Source organism: Sorex araneus, chromosome 7 (genome assembly GCF_027595985.1).
Source record: "Sorex araneus isolate mSorAra2 chromosome 7, mSorAra2.pri, whole genome shotgun sequence".
NCBI lineage: Eukaryota > Metazoa > Chordata > Mammalia > Eulipotyphla > Soricidae > Sorex > Sorex araneus.
Window position 1 is genome coordinate 14,617,434 of NC_073308.1, and position 19,202 is coordinate 14,636,635.

The following is a 19,202-nucleotide window of genomic DNA, read 5'->3' on the forward strand; positions in this document are numbered from 1 at the left end:
GGGGCGGGGCCCGAGTCCGGCGGAGGGCGTCCCCAGGCGGAAGGGGCGGGGCCCGAGTCCGCGCGGAGGGCGTCCCCGCGGAAACCGCCCGCGCCGCCTCGCGTTCCGTCCGGGCGGTGCGCGCCATGGGGGAGCCGGGCGCCGCGCTGGTGGACTGTCACTGCCACCTCTGCGCCCCGGAGTTTGACGACGTACGTCCCGCAGGTGACGAGGCCGGCGGGGGTCGGGCGCGCGGGGTCCGACGCAGGGACGCCGTGGCCGGGACGGGCGTGCGCGGGCAGCACGGGCGGAGGTGGGGCTCGGGTGCGGGAGACCGGCAGCCACGCAGGTGCGGGTGTCGTCGTCCTTATTTAGTTCTTTAAATTAGAAGATGATTGTGTTGGGCCCGGAGAGAAGCTCAGCCGGCCTGGGTCTGCGCCCCGGCCTCCCTTCTGGTCACCGAACACGCCACGAACGACTGTCTGTGTCCAGAGCCCGGGCCCGAGCACCGCCTCTGTGTCTCAGAACACGCCGTTGTCCAGCGGCGGGTGGCACAGGGGCGTAAGGCGCTTGGGACCCCCAGGTTCAGTGTCCTGTACCACCAGGAGCGGTCCCTGAGCACTCAGGACTTGGGCCCCCTGAAAAGCTGCCTTGAGTTGTGGTGGTGTACAAGCCGTGAATATTCCCGCTGTGCACTTACCTGCGCCTGCACACGCCGCCACCAGCGCCCCTCCGCCTCCCCACCTCTGACCATCGCCCTGACCTTCCAGCCTCTGCCCTGACTGAATCTCAGCCTGGCTTTCCTGTTTTACTTCGGGGAGGGTACTCTCTGAGTGCCTCCGGGTGCCCTCGCCTTTTGAGCTAGCTCCTGGCCCAGTGCCCCCTTCTCCGTGGTGGATCCTGAGCTGAGATAAGCCCAGGGCCCCCTCACAGGGATGGTAGCCAGGCCTGCCCTGCAGGTGGAGCGTGCAGCCTGGGCTCTGGAAATTGAGGGGAGGGAGGAAATACGGTGTGGAGATGTGAGGGATTGTGGCCAGGGGGAGAGTGGAGCCTGCCCGTGGCCAGAGCCAGATGTACTGGAGGGAGTGGATGGGGAGCACGTCCGGGAGAGAGACGAGGGGCAGAGACGAGTGTCTGTCTCAGTGGGCAGGGCAGAGCCAGGCGTCCTGGGCGTGGTGCCGACAGGTGATAACAGGCTGTGCCCCAGCCCCCTGCAAGGATGGTGCTGTGAGGAGCAGGCTCTGTTCCCGCTTGCTGAGACCCGTGTGCTCTCTGTAGGACCTGGACGACGTTCTGGAGAAAGCCAAGCAAGTAAGTCTCTTCTTAACCACTCTGTTGGGTGCTTCCAAGCAGAAACACCCAGAAGTGTGGCCAGATGGCCTGTCGCTCCCATGATAAGTTAATCTGCAGCATCATTGAGCCTCTGCCCCACACTGGCCCCACCAGGCCTGTGGACCTGACCTCCTTTCTTGGTTTGGATTTTGTTTTCTGAGTTGTTTTTTTTTTTTTTTTGGGGGGGGGTGTTGCCACAGTGGTGATGATCAGGGTTTACTCCTAGCTCTGCACTCAGGAAATACTCCTGGTGGTGCTTGAAGGATCATATGGGATGCTGGCCGTTGAACCTGGATCAGCCTTGTGCAAGGCAAGCGCCCAACCCAATGCCCTATTGCTCCGGCCCCTCAGAAACTCTCTTAACTTTGGAAGAAGGTGCAAGGGCTCAGCACCTGCCTTGCATGTAGCTGACCCCAAAGGCCACACTGTAAGCGTAGGGGCTTGTTGCATCCACAGATGCGTGGCTGAGGCCCCAACTCTTCTTGTGATTTCAGGCCAATGTGAAGGCCCTGGTGGTGGTTGCTGAACACTCTGGAGAGTTTGAGAAGATCATTCGACTTTCGGAACGGTGCTGCTTCTCCCCAGGCCTGAAGGGGCTTCCCGGGTGTAGCCGTGACACTTTGTTTTGTTTTTTTTTTTTTTGCTTTCTGGGTCACACCTGGCGATGCACAGGGGTTACTCCTGGCTCTGCACTCAGGAATTACCCCTGGCGGTGCTCAGGGGACCATATGGGATGCTGGGAATCGAACCCGGGTCGGCCTCGTGCAAGGCAAACGCCCTCCCCGCTGTGCTATTGCTCCAGCCCCTGTAGCCGTGACGTTTAATGTAGATTCCTGGGCTCACACACAGGTCTCCAGCTGGGAAGTGGCAAGAACATGGCGTGGCATAGCCCCAGAACCGCTTCTTCCTGGAGTTGGCTCCAGTGGTAGATAGAGCCTGTGCCTAGCAGGTGGGGCACTGGTGCCCAGGACTCCTGGTGCCACGAGCTGTGGCCTCCACAATGCAAGACAAAAGAGAAAACTCCCCCCTTGTTCGCTGAGTAGTAGCACCTGCTCACAGAGTGATCCGCTCATTTGGGGACCACACTGCTATACTCGGACATCAAATGTGGGCCAAGGGCCTCAGCCCCTCCCTGCATGTGTCTGTGGCCCTGGCCCTGCCGTCTTACTTCCTGCTCCACTTCTAGGTATGACGGGTTTGTTCTGCCGTGCCTCGGTGTCCACCCCATCCAGGGCCTATCACTAGCAGACCAGAGAAGTGTCGCTCTGAAGGTAACTGTCAGGGTATGGCCACCATCTGGGACTGTACCTTTCAGGTCACTGACCCGCCCCATCCACTCAGTGCTCCCAAAGGCAGAGCTTCCTTGGCAGCGCAGATGTGCTGGGAGTGTCTGTCGTGAAAGCCTCTAGGGCAGGAGTGAAGCCAGCTTGACTTCACGTGGAAGGCCCTGGGTTCAAGCCTCTGCAAAAGGCCAAGGAGAACTCTGAACAGAGAAGGGTTTTGTGAGCAGTGTGTAGGGTGCTGAAGCAGGGCTTCTCGCTGTTAGGTGTTAGGTGCAGTCTGTTCTTTCTTCTGCCATTCTGAGAAACCCACATCCGGAAATGTCCCCAGAATAGGGAATGCCCCTCGAGAGAAGGAAATGCTTAGGGCTTAGTCCAGCACGAGCATCCCAAGAAGTCATAGTCTTAGCACTGCGGTCATTGCATTGAGTGGGGCGTTTCTACTCAGCTTTTCCTGAAGACACTTCCTGCTTCTGTGTTGGACTGGTGGTGTCAGCTCTGCAAAAGCCCTGGATGTCACAGCCCTGGGCCACGACACTGTCTGGGTGGTCTCAGTTCTTGTCTGTTTTATCAGCGGGACTATTTTTTTTTCTCATAGGATTTGGATGTAGCATTGCCCATTATTGAAAAGTATAAGGATCGATTGTTGGCAATCGGAGAGGTAAATACCCATTACCCAATCAGACTCTCTCTCTCCACAGCCAGGGCACCACTTGGCCGGGGCAAGTGCCAGGCAGGCACCGCAGGGCCCTGTGTGCTGCCTGGCAGAGCCCTGGTGGCCCCCAGCCCCACTGATGAAGTCCCAAATAAAATTAAGGTCAGGCTGTTTATGCTCCCCAGTGAAAGGTGAGGGGGGCTGGTCTGAGCCAGAGCAGAGCCTCCCCAGAGGGGCTTCGGTCCAGCCCCAGAGCCTCGCAATTCCCCCAGCGCCTCCAGGGTGGGACCTCTGAGCAGGACAAAATGGGAAAGAGGACAGGTAGCATGGGAGGAAGGGCACTTGCCTTGTGTGTGGCCGACCAGCACCCTGAACACCACCAAAGTGGTCAGAGTTGAGTGCTGCCAGGTGTGGCCCCCAAACAAACAAAACCAGAAGATTCTTGATCCAAACTTCACGTGATATATGGAAAGTCTTTTATTCGGCGTTGATGATTCTGATGCATTTGGAAAGTTAAGGTCACTCCTTCAGATGAATGATAATTTGTTCGTGCTCTGCAGCAAAAAGCATTTGGAGATGAAACAGTAGAGATCTCATCATAGATGGTGCTCACTGGATAAAATAGGTTATTTCTATCAACTTGGTTTGTTTGTTTCCTAAATATAGGTCAGCTCTCTGGTTAGTTAAGATAGCATGTGTAGAACTATCAAAGTCGATTTTAATTTTTTCATTCAGAAATATCATTTATAATCCATTAAGATATAATTATGGGTGGCTAGCGCGATACTACAGCAGGCTGGGCTCTTGCCTTGCATACAGCAGACCTGGGTTTGATCCCTAGGACCCTATAGAGTCCCTTGAGCCCGTCCAGGAGTGTTCCCTGAGCACAGAGCCAGGAGTAAGTACTAAGCAATGCCTGGTGTGCCGACGACCCCCCCCCCCCAAAAAAAAAAGATAATATCTGTATACCTATTTGAAACAGGTTGGAGTTTATAATTAAATAACTGATTTTTGGGGGGCAGGAGCAATAGCACAGCGGGTAGGGCATTTGCCTTGCACTCGGCTGACCCGGGTTCGAATCCCAGCATTCCATACGGTCCCCTGAGCACCGCCAGGGGTAATTCCTGAGTGCAGAGCCAGGAGTAACCCCTGTGCATCGCTGGGTGTGACCCAAAAAGCAAAAAATAAATAAATAAATAAATAAATTACTGATTTTTTTGGTTTGTTTTGGATTTGGGGCCATCCCTGGTGATACTTAGGGGTTATTCCTGGCTCTGTGCTTAGGGATCACTTCTGGCAGTGCTCAGGGGACTGTATAGGATGCCAGGGGTTTTGAGCCACTTTCAATGAAAGTAAGGCCCTCCCTGCTGTGCTATCTTTCCAGCTCCAAGAACTATTTTTTTTTCCTTTTGGGTCACATCTGATGATGCTCAGGGGTTACTCCTGGCTCTGCACTTAGGAATTACTCCTGGCAGTGCTTGGGGGACCATACAGGATGCCAGGGATTGAACTCAGTTCGGCTGCATGCAAGGCAAATGCCCTCCCTGCTGTACTATTGCTCTGGACCCCCCTAGTTATATCTTAATGGATTATAAATTATATTTCTGAATGAAAAAATTAAAATCAACTTTGATTTTTTTTTGCCACATTCGGTGATGCTCAGTGCTTATTCCTGGCTCTCCACTCAGTAATTATTCCTGATGGTGCTTGGAGGACCTTATGGGATGGTGGCAATTGAACCCAGGTTGGCTGTGTGCAAGGCAAGTGCCCTACCTGCTGTATGATATAGCTCTGGCCCCAACTTAGAATTATTTTTGAGTAAAGGTTTTATTTCTGGAAACACTGAGTCAAATAATTTTAAACTTTGATATAAATTATTTATAGTAAAAACGGATTTTTTATTATTATTATTTTTTTTTTGCTTTTTGGGGTCACACCCAGCAATGCGCAGGGGTTACTCCTGGCTCTGCACTCAGGAATTACGCCTGGTGGTGCTCGAGGAACCATATGGGATGCCAGGGATAGAACCCAGGTCAGCCACGTGCAAGGCAAACACCCTACCCGATGTGCTATGGCTCTAGCCCCTCCAAGAACTTTAAAAAAATTGTTTACTCCTGTGAAACCTTCCCGCCCCTCAGTGTAGATCACGCAGGTCTGACTGAAGATGGAAGGTTAGAATATTTGCTAAGTTGTGGATAGGGATGAGAGCAGCATATGCTGGACTGTCCAGGGGAACACTTGCTCGTGCCCATCCTCCCACTGCTGTCTCCATCCTCCTGGCTCTGGGAATGTGGCTTGTGCCAGTAGCCAACACCAAGTGGACTTTGTAGAGTCTTAGTGTCCCCCCCAAGCAAAATGCCTCAGTAATTTGGATGTGATCATGAGTTAGAGTAACAGTATTGTGATGGGAATACGATACGTCTTACTACTCATCTGCCTCTTGTTAGTGCTGTTTCTCTTTTTCCCCTGTTTTGGTTTTGGGGCCACACCCGTTGGTGCTCAGGAGAATTTGTGGTGCTGGGAATCAAAGCTAGTCCCCTGTTGGCATGCAAAGTGGCACAGTGATCTGCATGCTCAGCTCCTGCCCTCCCCATGCTGCAGGTTGGCTGGGGCAGACTGGCCACAGGCTGGTCCATAATCTCTGTTGTATTTTTCTGTGCCAGGTTGGACTTGACTTTTCCCCCAGGTTGGCTAGCACTGACGAGCAGAAGGAAGAGCAGAGACAAGTGTTCATCAGACAGATCCAACTGGCCAAGAGACTCGGTTTGCCCTTGTGAGTCGACCACAATTCTGTCTCAATAACTAGGGGGCAAAACTGAACACTGATCTTTTTGGAATAAGGCTCTGCATTTCTTTTCCTATGAATCACATTACTAGAACAGATCAAATAAAATAGCTGGGCACAAGATAAGTCTGTGTCGTTGAACAGGAATGTGCATTCCCGATCAGCTGGTCGACCCACCATCAGTCTCCTAAAGGAACAAGGTAGGTGCCGGGTCCCCAGAGCGCCCTTTCAACCAGTCCCTCAGAGTTAGCTTTGTTTGATGTTGATTTTTTGGGGGCCCTGGCGACTCTGGCGTAATTCTTTACTGGCTGGACTCTCAGTCAGCGCACTGGCCCAAGGTGCTGCCTGGGCCGTCAGTGCTGGGGATACCCGAGCCACCCCAGGAGTGCTGGGGGCCTCCAGGCTTGGGGAGGCCCAAGCCTTTTCTCCATCATCAGACCTCCGGCAATGCTTGGGGGTCCTTGTGGTGCTGGGAAGGAAACCTGGCTTGGATGCCTGCAGGCCCATCCCCTAACTGCTGTGCCATCTGGAGTCCCTGGAGTGGCCTCTTGGAGGAGGCCAGAGCTAGGGCGTGGCTCAGCCCTCTGCCTGGGTTCACAGAACGCTGACGGTGCTGGCTGCCAATCAGCATGGTGCTTTGCTTGTGAGGTCCTGGGTTCAGTCCCTGGCACCGAAGTAAAGTAAATACATAAAAAATAAATGGCTCCAGCTTCTGAGTTTAAGCAGCTGAATGATTTGGGCCCCTGAGCACTCTTTGAGGACTCCGTCACTCCCTACAAAGAAAACTGGAGGTGGTGTATTTTAAATTTTTAATCATATTTTTAGTGGTGGTGGTGAGCTTTGGGCTGCACCCAGCTGTACTCAGGGATTGCACCTGGTGGGGTTCGGGCAACTATATCTGATGCTGGGAGCAGACCTGGGTTGGTGAGGTGCAAACCAGCACCCTACCCCGTTCTCTGCCCGGGCTCTGTGAGGCGGTGCTGGCTTAGCCTCTGTTATTAACTCCCTGTTTCTGCCACTGGCATTCCCCTGGGCAGGTGACTGACTTCTCTTTTTTTTTTGCCTTTTTTTTTTGGGTGACACTAGTGATGCTCAGGGGTTACTCCTGGTTCTGCACTCAGGAATTACCCCGGGGCGGTATTCAGGGGACCATATGGGATGCTGGGAATCAAACCCGGTTTGGCCGCGTGCAAGGCAAAACGCCCTACCCGCTGTGCTATCGCTCCAGCCCCCAGGTGACTGACTTCTAACCCTCCTAGTCAACAGTGATGTCACAGTTCACAAACTTCTGTGAATAGGGAGTTTAAATAACTAAAAATTTGTATTTCTTGAGATCCTGGAGAGATAGTACAGTGGACAGGGCTTTTGCCTTGCATGTACCTGACCCAAGTTCGATCCCTGGCATCCCATATGGCCCCCTAAACCTACTAGGAGTGACCCCTGAGTGCCAGGCCAGGAGCACAGCCAGGTGTGGCCCAAAGAGAAACAAAAATCTGTATTTCAGTATTATTTAATAATTTGATTTTGAAGATGATTTCACCCTGGTTGTTGTTGTTTTTGTTTTGTTTTTGCTATTTCTGCTATTTCACTTATCCACCCTTGGGGAGCCATAGAACCTCATCTTTACATCAGAGTGACCTCAGTTATACTGAGAAATGTTGTACTCCATGTGGTTTACATTGATCAGAGGAAACTGTGGTGTCAGGAACGAGTCTCTGGTTTGCTTTGATTTGAGAGGTGCCGACCAAGTGCTTCTGCACGCATTTGATGGGCGGCCGTCGGTAGCCATGGATGGGGTCCAAGCCGGCTTCTTCTTCTCCATCCCTCCCTCCATCATCAGAAGCGGACAGGTAACCGACTCCTTCCTTTCACTGTTTATCTGGGAGACATGAGCTCTTACTACATTTGTATGCTACTATTCTGGTTTTAGAATTCATCATAGTGGGCCAGAGAGATGGGTTATCAGCTCGAGCTCCAGGTTTGGTCTCCAGGGCCATTGCCGCCCCCCAGCACAGACCCTGGAGTATCCCTGAGTGCTGCTAGATGCACCCCGAGCCACCCCCTGAGTTCATCCTAAATTCCTGCCACGTATCCATGGAACCAAGTGCCGTGTCAGAGGTCTAGATCAGAGAGGTAAAGTGACAGAACCTTAGACAAAACCCTCTGGTAGCCAGAGGGCTGGGGCACGCTTTCTGTATGCCAGTGACCTGGGTCCATTCCTGATACCACAAGGCCTCTGAGCACCAGACCAGGAGTATTTCTGAAACTTCCCCAGACATGACCCAAAATTAAAACAAAACAAAACAGAGGCGCATATGCTGCCTGAGTCCATGTGCTGCTTGTGCCCACGTGGCCGGGCACATGTGGTGCCCGAGCACATGTGTCGCCTGCATCTCCCCCCTTGAGATGTGTACTTTCATGCTTTCGTATCCAGTGCTAAGATGTGTGTAGAGCTTCCTCCACCCTTGGAGAAGCCCGCGTTCTCTCTTGAGCGCATTATTCTTACTATTCTCTCTCCCACTTATCCCTTCCTCCCTCCCTCAGAAACCTCTGAATAAAATCTATTTACTTCACAAAAAAAAAAAAAAACAGAAATTAACTATGACCTTGGATTAGGCAATGGCTTTTATCCAAAACAAACAAGCAGAGACCAGAGAGATGGTACAAGGGGAAGGCATTTGCCTTATAAGTAGCTGACCCCATTTGATGTCTGGTACCCCGTGTGGTCCCCTGAGCAGAGCCAGGAGTAAGTTCTGAACAACCACCTAGTGTGGCCCCAAAAGCAAAAGAGAAAGAGAGACTCAATCCTCAAATGTGTTGCCTGTAAAACTGAAATGTATATCACAAAAATAGCAAATAAGTCCCTATAAAATAGTCATCTATTCAGGAGCCTTTCTTTTTTCTTTTTGGGTCACACCCGGCATTGCACAGGGGTTACTTCTGGCTCATGCACTTGGGAATCACTCCTGGCAGTGCTCAGGGGATCGTATGGGATGCTGGGAATCGAACCTGGGTCTGCGGCGTGCAAGGCAAACACCCTACCTGCAGTGCTATCACTCCAGCCCCTATTCAGGAGCCTTGACACGCCTATGTAATGTAGGACAAGGGTCTTGAATTGCAGTATACCCCAAACTCTTCATGATCCAAGAACAAAACCTTTTATCTCTGGCTTGATGTAGCTGCTTCCAATACATGTGGACAAGAAAGTATCAAATTATTTTGAAAATTCAGGACAAAGCAAAGGACCATGCTCCCCAGTCACCAAACTTGCCCTAAAAGGACTAAGGTCTGGAGAGGGCCGGTGGCTTTGTCCTTCAAAGTGTGTATTCTGAAGTTGTCCCAGTCTTTATGGGGTGTGACAGATGCTTGACAATGAGTTGTTGCCCTTGATCCCTGAGGCCTTGGATAATGGGTCAAGAATGCTCCTGTGAGCAGTGGACTAATAAGAACATAGTCCCTACTCAGTACTTGAATATTAAAAGTGTGCTAGCTTCGTTAGAGATGGCTCTATCAGTGTATAGAGTTAATGTTCTGTCTCAGCTTCATTCCATGTGCTAGACTCACAAGCTTTTTCTTTTCTCTAAGAAGCAGAAGCTTGTCCAACAGTTGCCTTTATCTTCAATTTGCTTAGAAACAGATTCTCCTGCACTAGGACCCGAGAAGCAGGTAATGCCTTTCTGATATCTCAGATGTAGGCTGGGACCTGTCATTGGAATGTGGGCTGTGTGGGATGGGATGAGGTTCCGTGGACAGCAGCTGGGAAGCGAGCTTGGCCTGGCCATCGACTCTGTGTCTGTCTGAGAGATCTGCTAGCCTCCAAAGCACCGTGTTTCATGCCAGCATGACCCAGTGGCTTAGTAACGGGAGCCAGGCCTGCGTAGGGAAGAGTGCCTGCCAGTAGACCAACCTGACCCTAACCTTGAGCTCAGATCAAGCCCAGGGCCTCTCATGAAAACAAGAAAGAGAAATCCAATGCTGGTCAGGATGGCATGAATCGGCTGTGGGTCGGCGTCACTGCGAGGAGTGGGACATGCTGGATCAGGTTTGGTTTCTCTTTAACCAGCATGTCATGTCACAGTGAGGCCCTGCACTGCCAGGACAAGGACTGGTCAGTCAGGAAGGACCTCGCTGTGTATTTTGTTATGATAGGCCACAAAAATCATATCTCAGTGCTGCTGCTGTTTCAAGTCACTGTCTTCTGAATGGCAGCCACGGTGGCTGCTCATTATGGCCTTGGATGTGCAAGGTACAAGCATGTCCCCTCTCAGTGTGTGGCTGACTCAGTCCCCTACCTGCATGGAACAGGCCTTGACACCCCGCGACTCAGGTGTGGGGCAGCAGCCACGTAGCCACCCACAGTCTCGGGCTATCTGACTGGAGCAGGGGCCTGACTGCTGAAGTCCGGCCATAAGACAGCGGGGAGGGCTCTTGCCTTGCATGCGGCTGACCCAGGTTCCATCCCCAGCACCACGTAGAGTCCCCTGAGCCCACCAGGAGTGATCCTGAGCACAGAGCCAGGAGTCAGCCCTGAGTACAGCTGGGGGTGCTCTCCACAATGTAAAAAATAATTAACATAAAGTCGGGTTAGGTTTGATTTGTAGTTTGGGGGCCACACCTGGTGGTGTTCAGGACTTTTTCCTGGAAGGGCTTGAGGGCCCCTCCCTGTGGCTCTGGGGGAACCTGCCGGGCTCAGACTCCAACCTGGACCCCGCATCAGAGCCTGCGTCAGGCCTGCCCAGCCGCCTGTGCCCTGCTGACACTCCTCATCATGGTGCCCAGAAAAGCGGGCACAGGGAGTGGAGGCCTAATGAGCCATGTCCAGGGGGCAGTTCAGTCCTGTCAGAAGCCCAGAGCCACGCGGACTCACACTTGGTGTAGAGCCAGAGGCCCTCAGTCCCCTCCCTCCCCAGCCCCGGCCCAGCTGTGCATCCTGTGCAGGCCTGGCCACCCCCACATCAGACTGTGTTGCTCTTGCAGGTGCGGAATGAGCCTTGCAACGCCTGGGTCGCTGCCGAGTACATCGCACAGGTCAAGGGCCTCCGCGTGGAGGACGTCGTGGCTGCCACCACACAGAACGCACTGAGACTCTTCCCCAGGTTGCGGACCCTGCTCCAGAAATAGCTTCAGACCCAGTGCAGGCAAGCCCGGCCCAGGTTCTGCTCCTGACCCCTCACAGTCCCCAGCACTGCTCGGGACCCGCCCCCCGAGCCGAAGGAACACGGTCGCGTGCTGACCCCCCAGTGGCAGCAGCAGCATGGGGAGGAGGGGCCGGTGGGGCTGGAGAGAGAATGGGGCGCGGTGCTTCCCTCCCTCCACCCAGATCCAGCACCAGGGTGGCCGGATACCCGCACTCCAGAGAGAAGGCCACCACGGCGCGCCCATTTCTCCACACCCACTTCTCCAGGCAGAGTTCTAGCCACTGCTGCAGGCAGGAGGGGGGACGTGCTGTCCCTTGGCCCGCCAGACAGCAGCTCCTGTCAGCGGGTTTCTGAGGGCTGAGGGGAAGATGCCAAATCGGGACTCCTAGGGGGCACAGAACTCATTTCTTCCCTAGCGGGGTCATGAGTAAAGGGAAGTTTCACGCACACTCCGGAACCTTCCTTCCCAGTTTGTACAGCTGCAGATTCTTCGTCTTTAAGAAAAAAGGTACAGGGGCTGGAGTGATAGTATAGTGGGTAGGGCATTTGCCTTGCACGCGGTCGACCTGGGTTCGATTCCCAGCATCCCATATGGTCCCCTGAGCATCGCCAGGGGTAATTCCTGAGTGCAGAGCCAGGAGTGACCCCTGTGCATCACCGGGTGTGACCCCCCCCCAAAAAAAAGCAAGAAAAAAGGTACAAACATGTATATTGGTCTCAGATATTTCCTCTTAGAGATTAGTGGTTTATGGAGTCACCTTTGAGTACTAAACCCAAAGCTTCATGAGTTGATCTTAAGATTTGTTTTAATTCTGTCACTTTAAAAATGTTTATTAAAAATGTATCTGAATGTTGATAGAGAAGGGAACACCAAGTAAAATGTGGTCGGAGGCCATTCGGGGGAAGGGTGATGCGTGCTGAATGTGGACTAGAGACTGAACACAATGGCCACTCAACACCTTTATTGCAAACCACAACACCTAATTAGAGAGAGAACAAAAGGGAATACCCTGCCACAGTGGCAGGGTGGGGTGAGGGGAGATGGGATTGGGGGGGTGGGAGGGATGCTGGGTTTATTTGTGGTGGAGAATGGTGGTAAAGGGATGGGTTCTCGAACTTTGTATGAGGGAAACATGAGCACAAAAATGCATAAATCTGTAACTGTACCCTCATGGTGATTCACTAATTAAAAAATAAATAAATAAATAAAAATGTATCTGAATGTTTCAGCTTCCAATGGTGTTTCATGTCTTAAGTAGTAAAAAAATTTTGGTGTGGGGGCCAGAGAGACACAGATGGGCAGGCCACTGGCCTCTGCACACAGCTGTCCCAGCTCTATCCCTAGCACCACAGTGTCCCCCGCCCCTGCCAGGAGTGATCCCTGGGCACCGTCTCCCCGCCCCCCACCCCCCGCCTCTCTGGTATGTGGCCCGTAGCTGTGTGAGATGATCCGTGACCTGGGCATCAGAAGAGGGTTAGGGTAGTAAACCTTAGTGTTTTTTAAATTTGTGTTTTTGTTTTGGGGCAATCCTCAGTGGTTACTTATTGGCTCTGCTCTCATGAATCACTCTTGGTGGTGCCCAGGGGACCGTATGTGGTGCTAGGAACCAAACCTGAATTTACTGTGTGCAAGGCAACCACCCTACCTGCTATACTGTCGCTTCAGCCAGCTTTCAATTTTTTGTTTTGGTTTTTGGACCATACCTTTCAGTGCTCAGTGCTGACTCCTGTTGTCAGCTGAAGGATCACTCCTGGCAGGGCTTAGGTGACATTTCAGCATTCCAGGGATTGAACCTGGATCAGCTACATGCAAGGCAAGTGCCTCAGCCCTGTATTATGTCTCCAGCCCAAGGATGGTAAATTTTATGTTTTTGTTTGGGGGCCACAAACAGCACAGCTAAAGAACTGTTCCCAACGCAATGTGGTGGTGCTATGTCCTGGTGGGGATGTGTGGGGCCAGGGCTCTAAGCTGGGGCTCTAACCCGGAGTCTAACCTGGGCTCTGATCTGGTAACCCAGGGCTCTGACTCGGGGCTCTAACCTGGATCTTCCACAAGAAAGCCTGTCGACACTGAGCCTCTCGGCAGTCCCTTATCATATTATTTCTTGCCATTTTCCTGTGTGTTTTTACCTTTAGTGATCATTTCCTGGCCTTACATGAAAAGACCATTTTTCTGGGCTTTGCACTGTCTGTAGCACTGAAGCATGAGTGCCACAGTCTTGAGGGGGGGAGGGGGGCGGGGGAGCAAAAGCCTACTGTGCAGCCAGGAAGCCATGCTTTGCCTTGGGGCCTCGAGGGCAGCTCAGGTGCCCAGAGCATGTGATTTATGTTAGGCAGTCACGGGTTCCACCCCCAAGCACTGTCAGGTGTTGGATCCTCCAAAAAGTGATCACTTTATGGAACAGATGCTGGATAATCTATACCTCTTATTGGGTGGGTTTGTGTTTCAAAACCACAAGCCTTTAATTAGAACCATTAGAAACTCAAGAGACACACAGACGAGTCTCGGAATGGAGCAGCTCGCTGCAGAAATGCCTCCAGACTGCAGGAGGCCACTTTGGCCCGGCCACTTCAGACGGGAGCAGATGCTGTCCCTCCGCCTGCCCCTAGGAACCCCGGCGGCCGCCATCTTCCAGAACTTGACGGGAGCCCATGTATGCGGGAGCAGTGGCGGCAGGTGCCCGGCCTCACAGGGTAGGGGAGGGTGCCCCCGGCTGCTTACTGGGCTCCTGGGTGGCCATGATCCAGAGACACACAGGTGAGTTTCGGAGCGGGTGGCTTGCCGCGGAGATCTCTCCAGACCTAATTGTTGACATTTTAGAATTCCAGGGGCGCGTGCTGCTCTCACGGCTGCACAGCATCCTGTGCTGTTCATGACAAGCAACACAAAACAAATTGTCTAACACTGCCTTCTGGCAGGTCTGGTGGTGGGAGGATTCCAAGTAATAGTGGTGGGACTGGTGTCTAAATATTGAATGTAATCAAAGTAGAGAGAGAGTGTTGTGGAAACTGCCACGCAGGCGGGGAGGGGGTGGCACAGGAGGATACTGGGGATTTTGGTGGTGGAGGGTGTGCACTGGTGGGGGGTGGGTGTTTGGTTGTTGTGTAACTGAAACTCAGGCATGAGGACTTTGTGGCTGTATCGGTGATTCAGTTGAAAAAAAAAAAAAACCATTCAAAACTCACCTAATGCTGGAACCAGGAAGAGTGGATGAGATAAGGTGCTGTCTGGGTGTGGTCGCCTTGGATGGGTCTGTGCTCTGGCGTGACACAAAGCACCACAACCTGAATGGCAGATGCTCAGACCCAGAGTATGCCCTGGATCCCTGGAACCTGGGCCACAGTGTACACCCATGATCCCTGTGCATCGGCCCCAGAAAACACCAGAGATCCCTGGTACACAGGCCTCAGAGTATACCCGGGATCCCTGGTATCTACACCCCAGAGTACACCAGGGATCCCAAATACAATCCAAGATCCAGAGTACACCCAGGATCCCCAGTACCAGGGCCCCAGAACACCTGGGATCCCCAGTACCCAGGCCCCAGAGAACACCTGGGATCCCCAGTACTCAGGCCCCAGAGAACACCCGGATCCCTAGTATCCAGACCCCAGAGTATACCTGGGATCCTTGTGAGCCAGAGTACATCCGGATTCCTTGTACCTTGGCCCCAGAGTACACACGGGATCCTCGGTACCCAGGCACCAGAGTACACCCAGGATCCTTGTACCTTAGCCCCAGAGTAAACCCTGAATCCCAGGTACCTGGGCCCCAGAGTAAACCCTGAATCCCAGGTACCCGGACCCCAGAGTATACAAGGGATCCTTGTACCTTGGCCCCAGAGTACCCAGGATCCCTGGTACCTACACCCTGGAGTACAACCAGGATCCCTGGTACCCAGGCCCCAGAGTACACCTGGAATCCCTGGTACCTACACCCAGAGTACACCTGAAATTCCCAATATCCGGGACCAAGAGTACACCCAAGAACCCAAGAATCCGGGACTCAGAGTACACCCAGAATCCCCAGTACCCAGGCACCAGAGAACTTCTGGGATCCTTGTACCTTGGCCCTAGAGTACACCCAGAACACCTGGTACCTGGTACCCAAAGTACATCCAGGATCCCTGGTACCTACACCTCAGACTACATCTGGGATCTCTTGTTATCTGGGTCCCAGAGTACACCAAGTTTTCCAGGTACCGGGGTCCCAGTGTACACCCAGGAGATCTTTGTACCTTGGCCCCGGAGTATACACGGATCCCCCAGTACCCAGGCACCAGAGTTCACCTGGGATCCCAGTACTTGGACACAGAGTACACCCAGGATCCCCGGACCCCAGGACCCAGGGTATACCCAGAACCCCCGGGACCCAGAGTACCCCGGGATCCCTGGAACCTGGACCCCAGAATACCCCTGGGATCCCTGGTACCTAAACCTCAGAGTACACCCAGGATCCCTGGTACCTATACCCCAGAGTACATCCAAGATCCCTGATATCCGGGAATCAGAGTACACCCGGGATCCCCGGAACCTGGGGCCCAGAAGTCACCCAGGATACCAGACCCAGTAGCCGGACCCAGAATACACCCAGGATTCCCTGGTACCCGAGTACCAGAGAGCACCCAGGATCCCCGGTACCTGGACCCTCAATACACCCAGGATCCTTGTACCTTGGCCCCAGTGTACACCCGGGCTCCCTGGTACCTGGGCCCCAGAGTACATCCAGAGTTCCTGGTCCCAGCAGCACCATGGCACACTGTTGCAACATATGTTGCAGTAAGGTTTGGTTAGACAGTCTGAGGCATTTAAGATATGCATGTGAGGGGCTGGAGTGATAGCACAGCAGGTAGGGTGTTTGCCTTGCACGCAGCCGACCCGGGTTCGAATCCCAGCATCCCATATGGTCCCCTGAGCACCGCCAGGGGTAATTCCTGAGTGCATGAGCCAGGAATGACCCCTGTGCATTGCCGGGTGTGACCCAAAAAGCAAAAAAAAAAAAAAAAAGATATGCACGTGAAAGAAATACTTTTTCTGGGAGGATTACAAACTGTCTCCGGAGTTGTGCTGTGGTGTGCTGGAGAGCAGCCTGTTCAGCCCCCTTTTATTAACTAGCTTGATGTTCTAACCAATGATATTCAGCCACATAGGCAGAATATGCAAATTAACTTAGTCAAAAGAAACAGTATCAAAGTCAGTTACACAAGTGGAAGTATAGTCAGTTAAAGTAACAGTAACAGAAAAACAATTTCAACATCCAAGCCTAGCTAGGCCTGAGATTATGGGATGTTGTATACCAACACACACCAAACCACTGGCCTGGTCCCGTTTCTCTTGAGCACTGATAGACCTCCAGCACCCCACCCACATTCCAAATTTCTGAACCATGGTTGTAAATAGGCCCCAAAAGAATCTTTTGCTTTGTGTGAACACAGCCACCCCTCAGCTGAAAACCAGCAGACACTCCAGGCCACAGTAGCCCCATCCACCGGCAGAGCTGCAGTGTCACCCAGCACACACCTGTCTCATTGCAGAGACACCATGGGTTTGAGTGTTCCCTAGAGAAATAGAGAAGTGCCAGCTCCTCCCCCGGGAACTCCCCCCTGCAGCTGTAACTCCTGTCCAGCCTCTCTGAGTGTGGGCAGGGTCCCCAGCTGTGCAGCTGTGCATCTGTGAAGCACTCACACTTGGGATCTTTTTTCTGGGTTTGCCCTTCTTGTCCTTTTGCCCCTGGATTGGGGCAGGGTCTGCACTGCCTCTGGGAACACCCAGGAGCCCTTTCGACCCCTCTGGCCCCAGCTGGATGAGCCTGGAGAAGCTGAGCCTGCCAGCATGTACAGACTTCAGCATCCTCTGGTTTCCAGCTGGTGGTGGCAGGGTTGGGCAGATGCTTCCAAGACTTGAGAGCTAGGTACTGGGGTGACCCACTCAGGAAAGGCCTTCACAGGAGTCATCAGAAATCACCCAACACATTGGTGGTGGGAAACATACACTGGTGAAGGATAGTGTTGGAATACTATATAACTGAAACCCAGTCATGAACAATCTTGTAGCTCTGTATCTCACTTTGAATCAATAAAAATATTTTCTTTTGTTTTTTTTTGGGGTTACACCTGGTGATGCACAGGGATTACTCCTGGCTCTGCACTCAGGAATTACTCCTGGCTGTGCTCCGGGGACCATATGGGATGCTGGGAATCGAACCCGGGTTGGCTGTATGCAAGGCAAACACCCTACTCAACTGTGCTATGGCTCCAGTGCCCTCCCCCAATTTTTTAAAGAAATAAATCACCCCAGAGTGTTTAACCAACAGATCCTGAAGGGCCAGGCCTCAGGGGAAGAGCACTTGTCTGGCATGGGTGAGGCCCCAGTTCCACCCCTGGCATGACCAAAAAATAAAAATAAAAAACAAGATCACTTGGGAAAAACGGTTCCTGGTTCAGGAGACCTGGAGTGAAGCCTGGGTTCATGTATTTCCAAACACTCCCAATGACACCAACCCTTTAGTAACACAGGCTTCCTGGAGGTTCTGGAACATTCCGCACCCTTCCTTAGGCCTGCCTAGTAGCAAGCCCTTGTTTAGCAGAGTGCGGTGTGCCCTGGTCTGGAGACAGTTGCATTGGTGAGTGTGGGTGGAGGCCTGAGGGTAAGAAGCAAAAATGTGAAGAAAGAGAAGGATGAAGAAGAAACCTTCTGGCGGGCTGGGGGGGGGGGGGGCGCGGGCGCTCCAGGCAGGTGCACCCTCGGGGGTGCCTGGGGTGAGACCACAGGCCCCATCACCTGGAAGCAGCTTGGGGCTGGAAAGATGAGTCACAGCTCTTAAGTCTGGAACCTCTACCCCAGACCCCTCAGTAACCAGCACCACCTACACCACCTAACCAGCTAACGAGGGCGGGGGGGGGGGGGGCATGCAGGAAATGGGTGAGGGGCTTAAGATCTGCAGCACAGGTTTGCAGGGAAAGCCCTGGTTCCTGCAGGTCCCCCAAACACAGTTGGGTGTGGCACAAAGCAAATTTAGAAAGTCTCCTCTCTAAAAAGTCCCTTTATTTTTCAAAGGAATTGTGCCAAGATTCTCTAGGCCCTGGGACCAGGGGAACCCACAGGGGGCCACGCCTTGCGTGCAGCCAACCCCAGTTTGACCCCGGACTCCCACCAGGAGTCATCCCTGAGTGCAGAGCCAGGAGCTCAGCACTGCTTGCTTGGCTGAAAAACCAAGATGAAGGAAGGGGATCCACCTTGAAATCTTTCTGTGTTTTCCTTTTTAGGGGCCACACCCAGCTGTGTTCCGGACTCACTCCTGGCTCTGCACTAAGGATCACTCCTGACAGGTTTCTGGGGCCCAGCCGCGGTGCTGGGACCCACTCTGGATCAGCCACACACAAAGTAAAGCGCCTTACCTGCTGTCCTGGCTCTCCGGCTCCCAGAACAGATTTATTTAAAAAAAAATTTATTGAAGAATCAAGATTTACAAAGTTACTGATAGTTGTGTTTTAGGCATATAATAATTCAACACCAGTCCCTCCAACAGTGTCAGCTTCCCTCCACCAGTGTTCCCAGATTCCCTCCCATCCCAACCCCCACTCCACCCCCACCTGTCAACATGACAGGCTCATTCCAGAGTTCCAGCAGTTACCGCTTAGAGCTCGTGTTTTCAGTTCTCTTGAGTCTGTGTTTTGGGTGCATGGCCACACCCCTCACCCATCACTGGCCTAACTGAAGCCCTGATGCGTGTTCACCCCTGGTTTGCTCTCTTCTTCCCCCCCTTGATTTCTTCCCTTTTCTGTCTGTCGGTCAAGGATGATCTCGCCATCCCCTTTTACGGCAGCACATTTCCTCATCCCGTACTCTGTATTCCACAGATAAGTGAGACCACCCTCTGTGTCTCTCTGACTTCACTCACCCTGAGATCTTCCACTTTCAGCCACACAGCAGCAAACTGCCTATTTTCACTGTTGCTTGCAGCTGCGTAGTATTTCACATCTGTCGTTGGACACCGCAGTTGATTCCTATCTTAGCTTTTGTCCTGAGTGCAG

General features: G+C 52.8%; 1 protein-coding gene across 5 annotated transcripts; it reads left to right on the top strand.

Annotated features, from left to right (window-relative positions):
- Nucleotides 1-59: 59 nt before the first annotated feature.
- On the top strand, nucleotides 60-12,392 carry TATDN3 (TatD DNase domain containing 3). 5 transcript variants are annotated; one of them, XM_012933736.2, is made up of 10 exons: nucleotides 67-191; nucleotides 1,258-1,290; nucleotides 1,806-1,879; nucleotides 2,498-2,582; nucleotides 3,190-3,252; nucleotides 5,910-6,019; nucleotides 6,176-6,231; nucleotides 7,769-7,881; nucleotides 9,617-9,697; nucleotides 11,009-12,392. In XM_012933736.2, exons 1-10 carry the CDS (start codon nucleotides 126-128, stop codon nucleotides 11,150-11,152), a joined length of 825 nt encoding a protein of 274 aa, XP_012789190.1. In that variant the 5' UTR covers nucleotides 67-125; the 3' UTR covers nucleotides 11,153-12,392. The 5 variants fall into 5 exon arrangements, with proteins under 5 accessions (XP_055000598.1, XP_055000597.1, XP_012789190.1 ...); XM_004613043.2 differs by having other exon boundaries at nucleotides 9,620-9,697; XM_055144621.1 differs by having other exon boundaries at nucleotides 9,623-9,697.
- Nucleotides 12,393-19,202: the final 6,810 nt, after the last annotated feature.

Excerpts from the sequence above, each read along its gene's own strand:
- TATDN3 (XM_012933736.2), top strand. The coding sequence starts at position 126 with ATGGGGGAGCCGGGCGCCGCGCTGGTGGACTGTCACTGCCACCTCTGC. Across the intron at positions 6,232-7,768 it reads CAGTCTCCTAAAGGAACAAG|GTGCCGACCAAGTGCTTCTG; the intron begins GTAGGTGCCGGG and ends TTGATTTGAGAG. Across the intron at positions 9,698-11,008 it reads CACTAGGACCCGAGAAGCAG|GTGCGGAATGAGCCTTGCAA; the intron begins GTAATGCCTTTC and ends TTGCTCTTGCAG.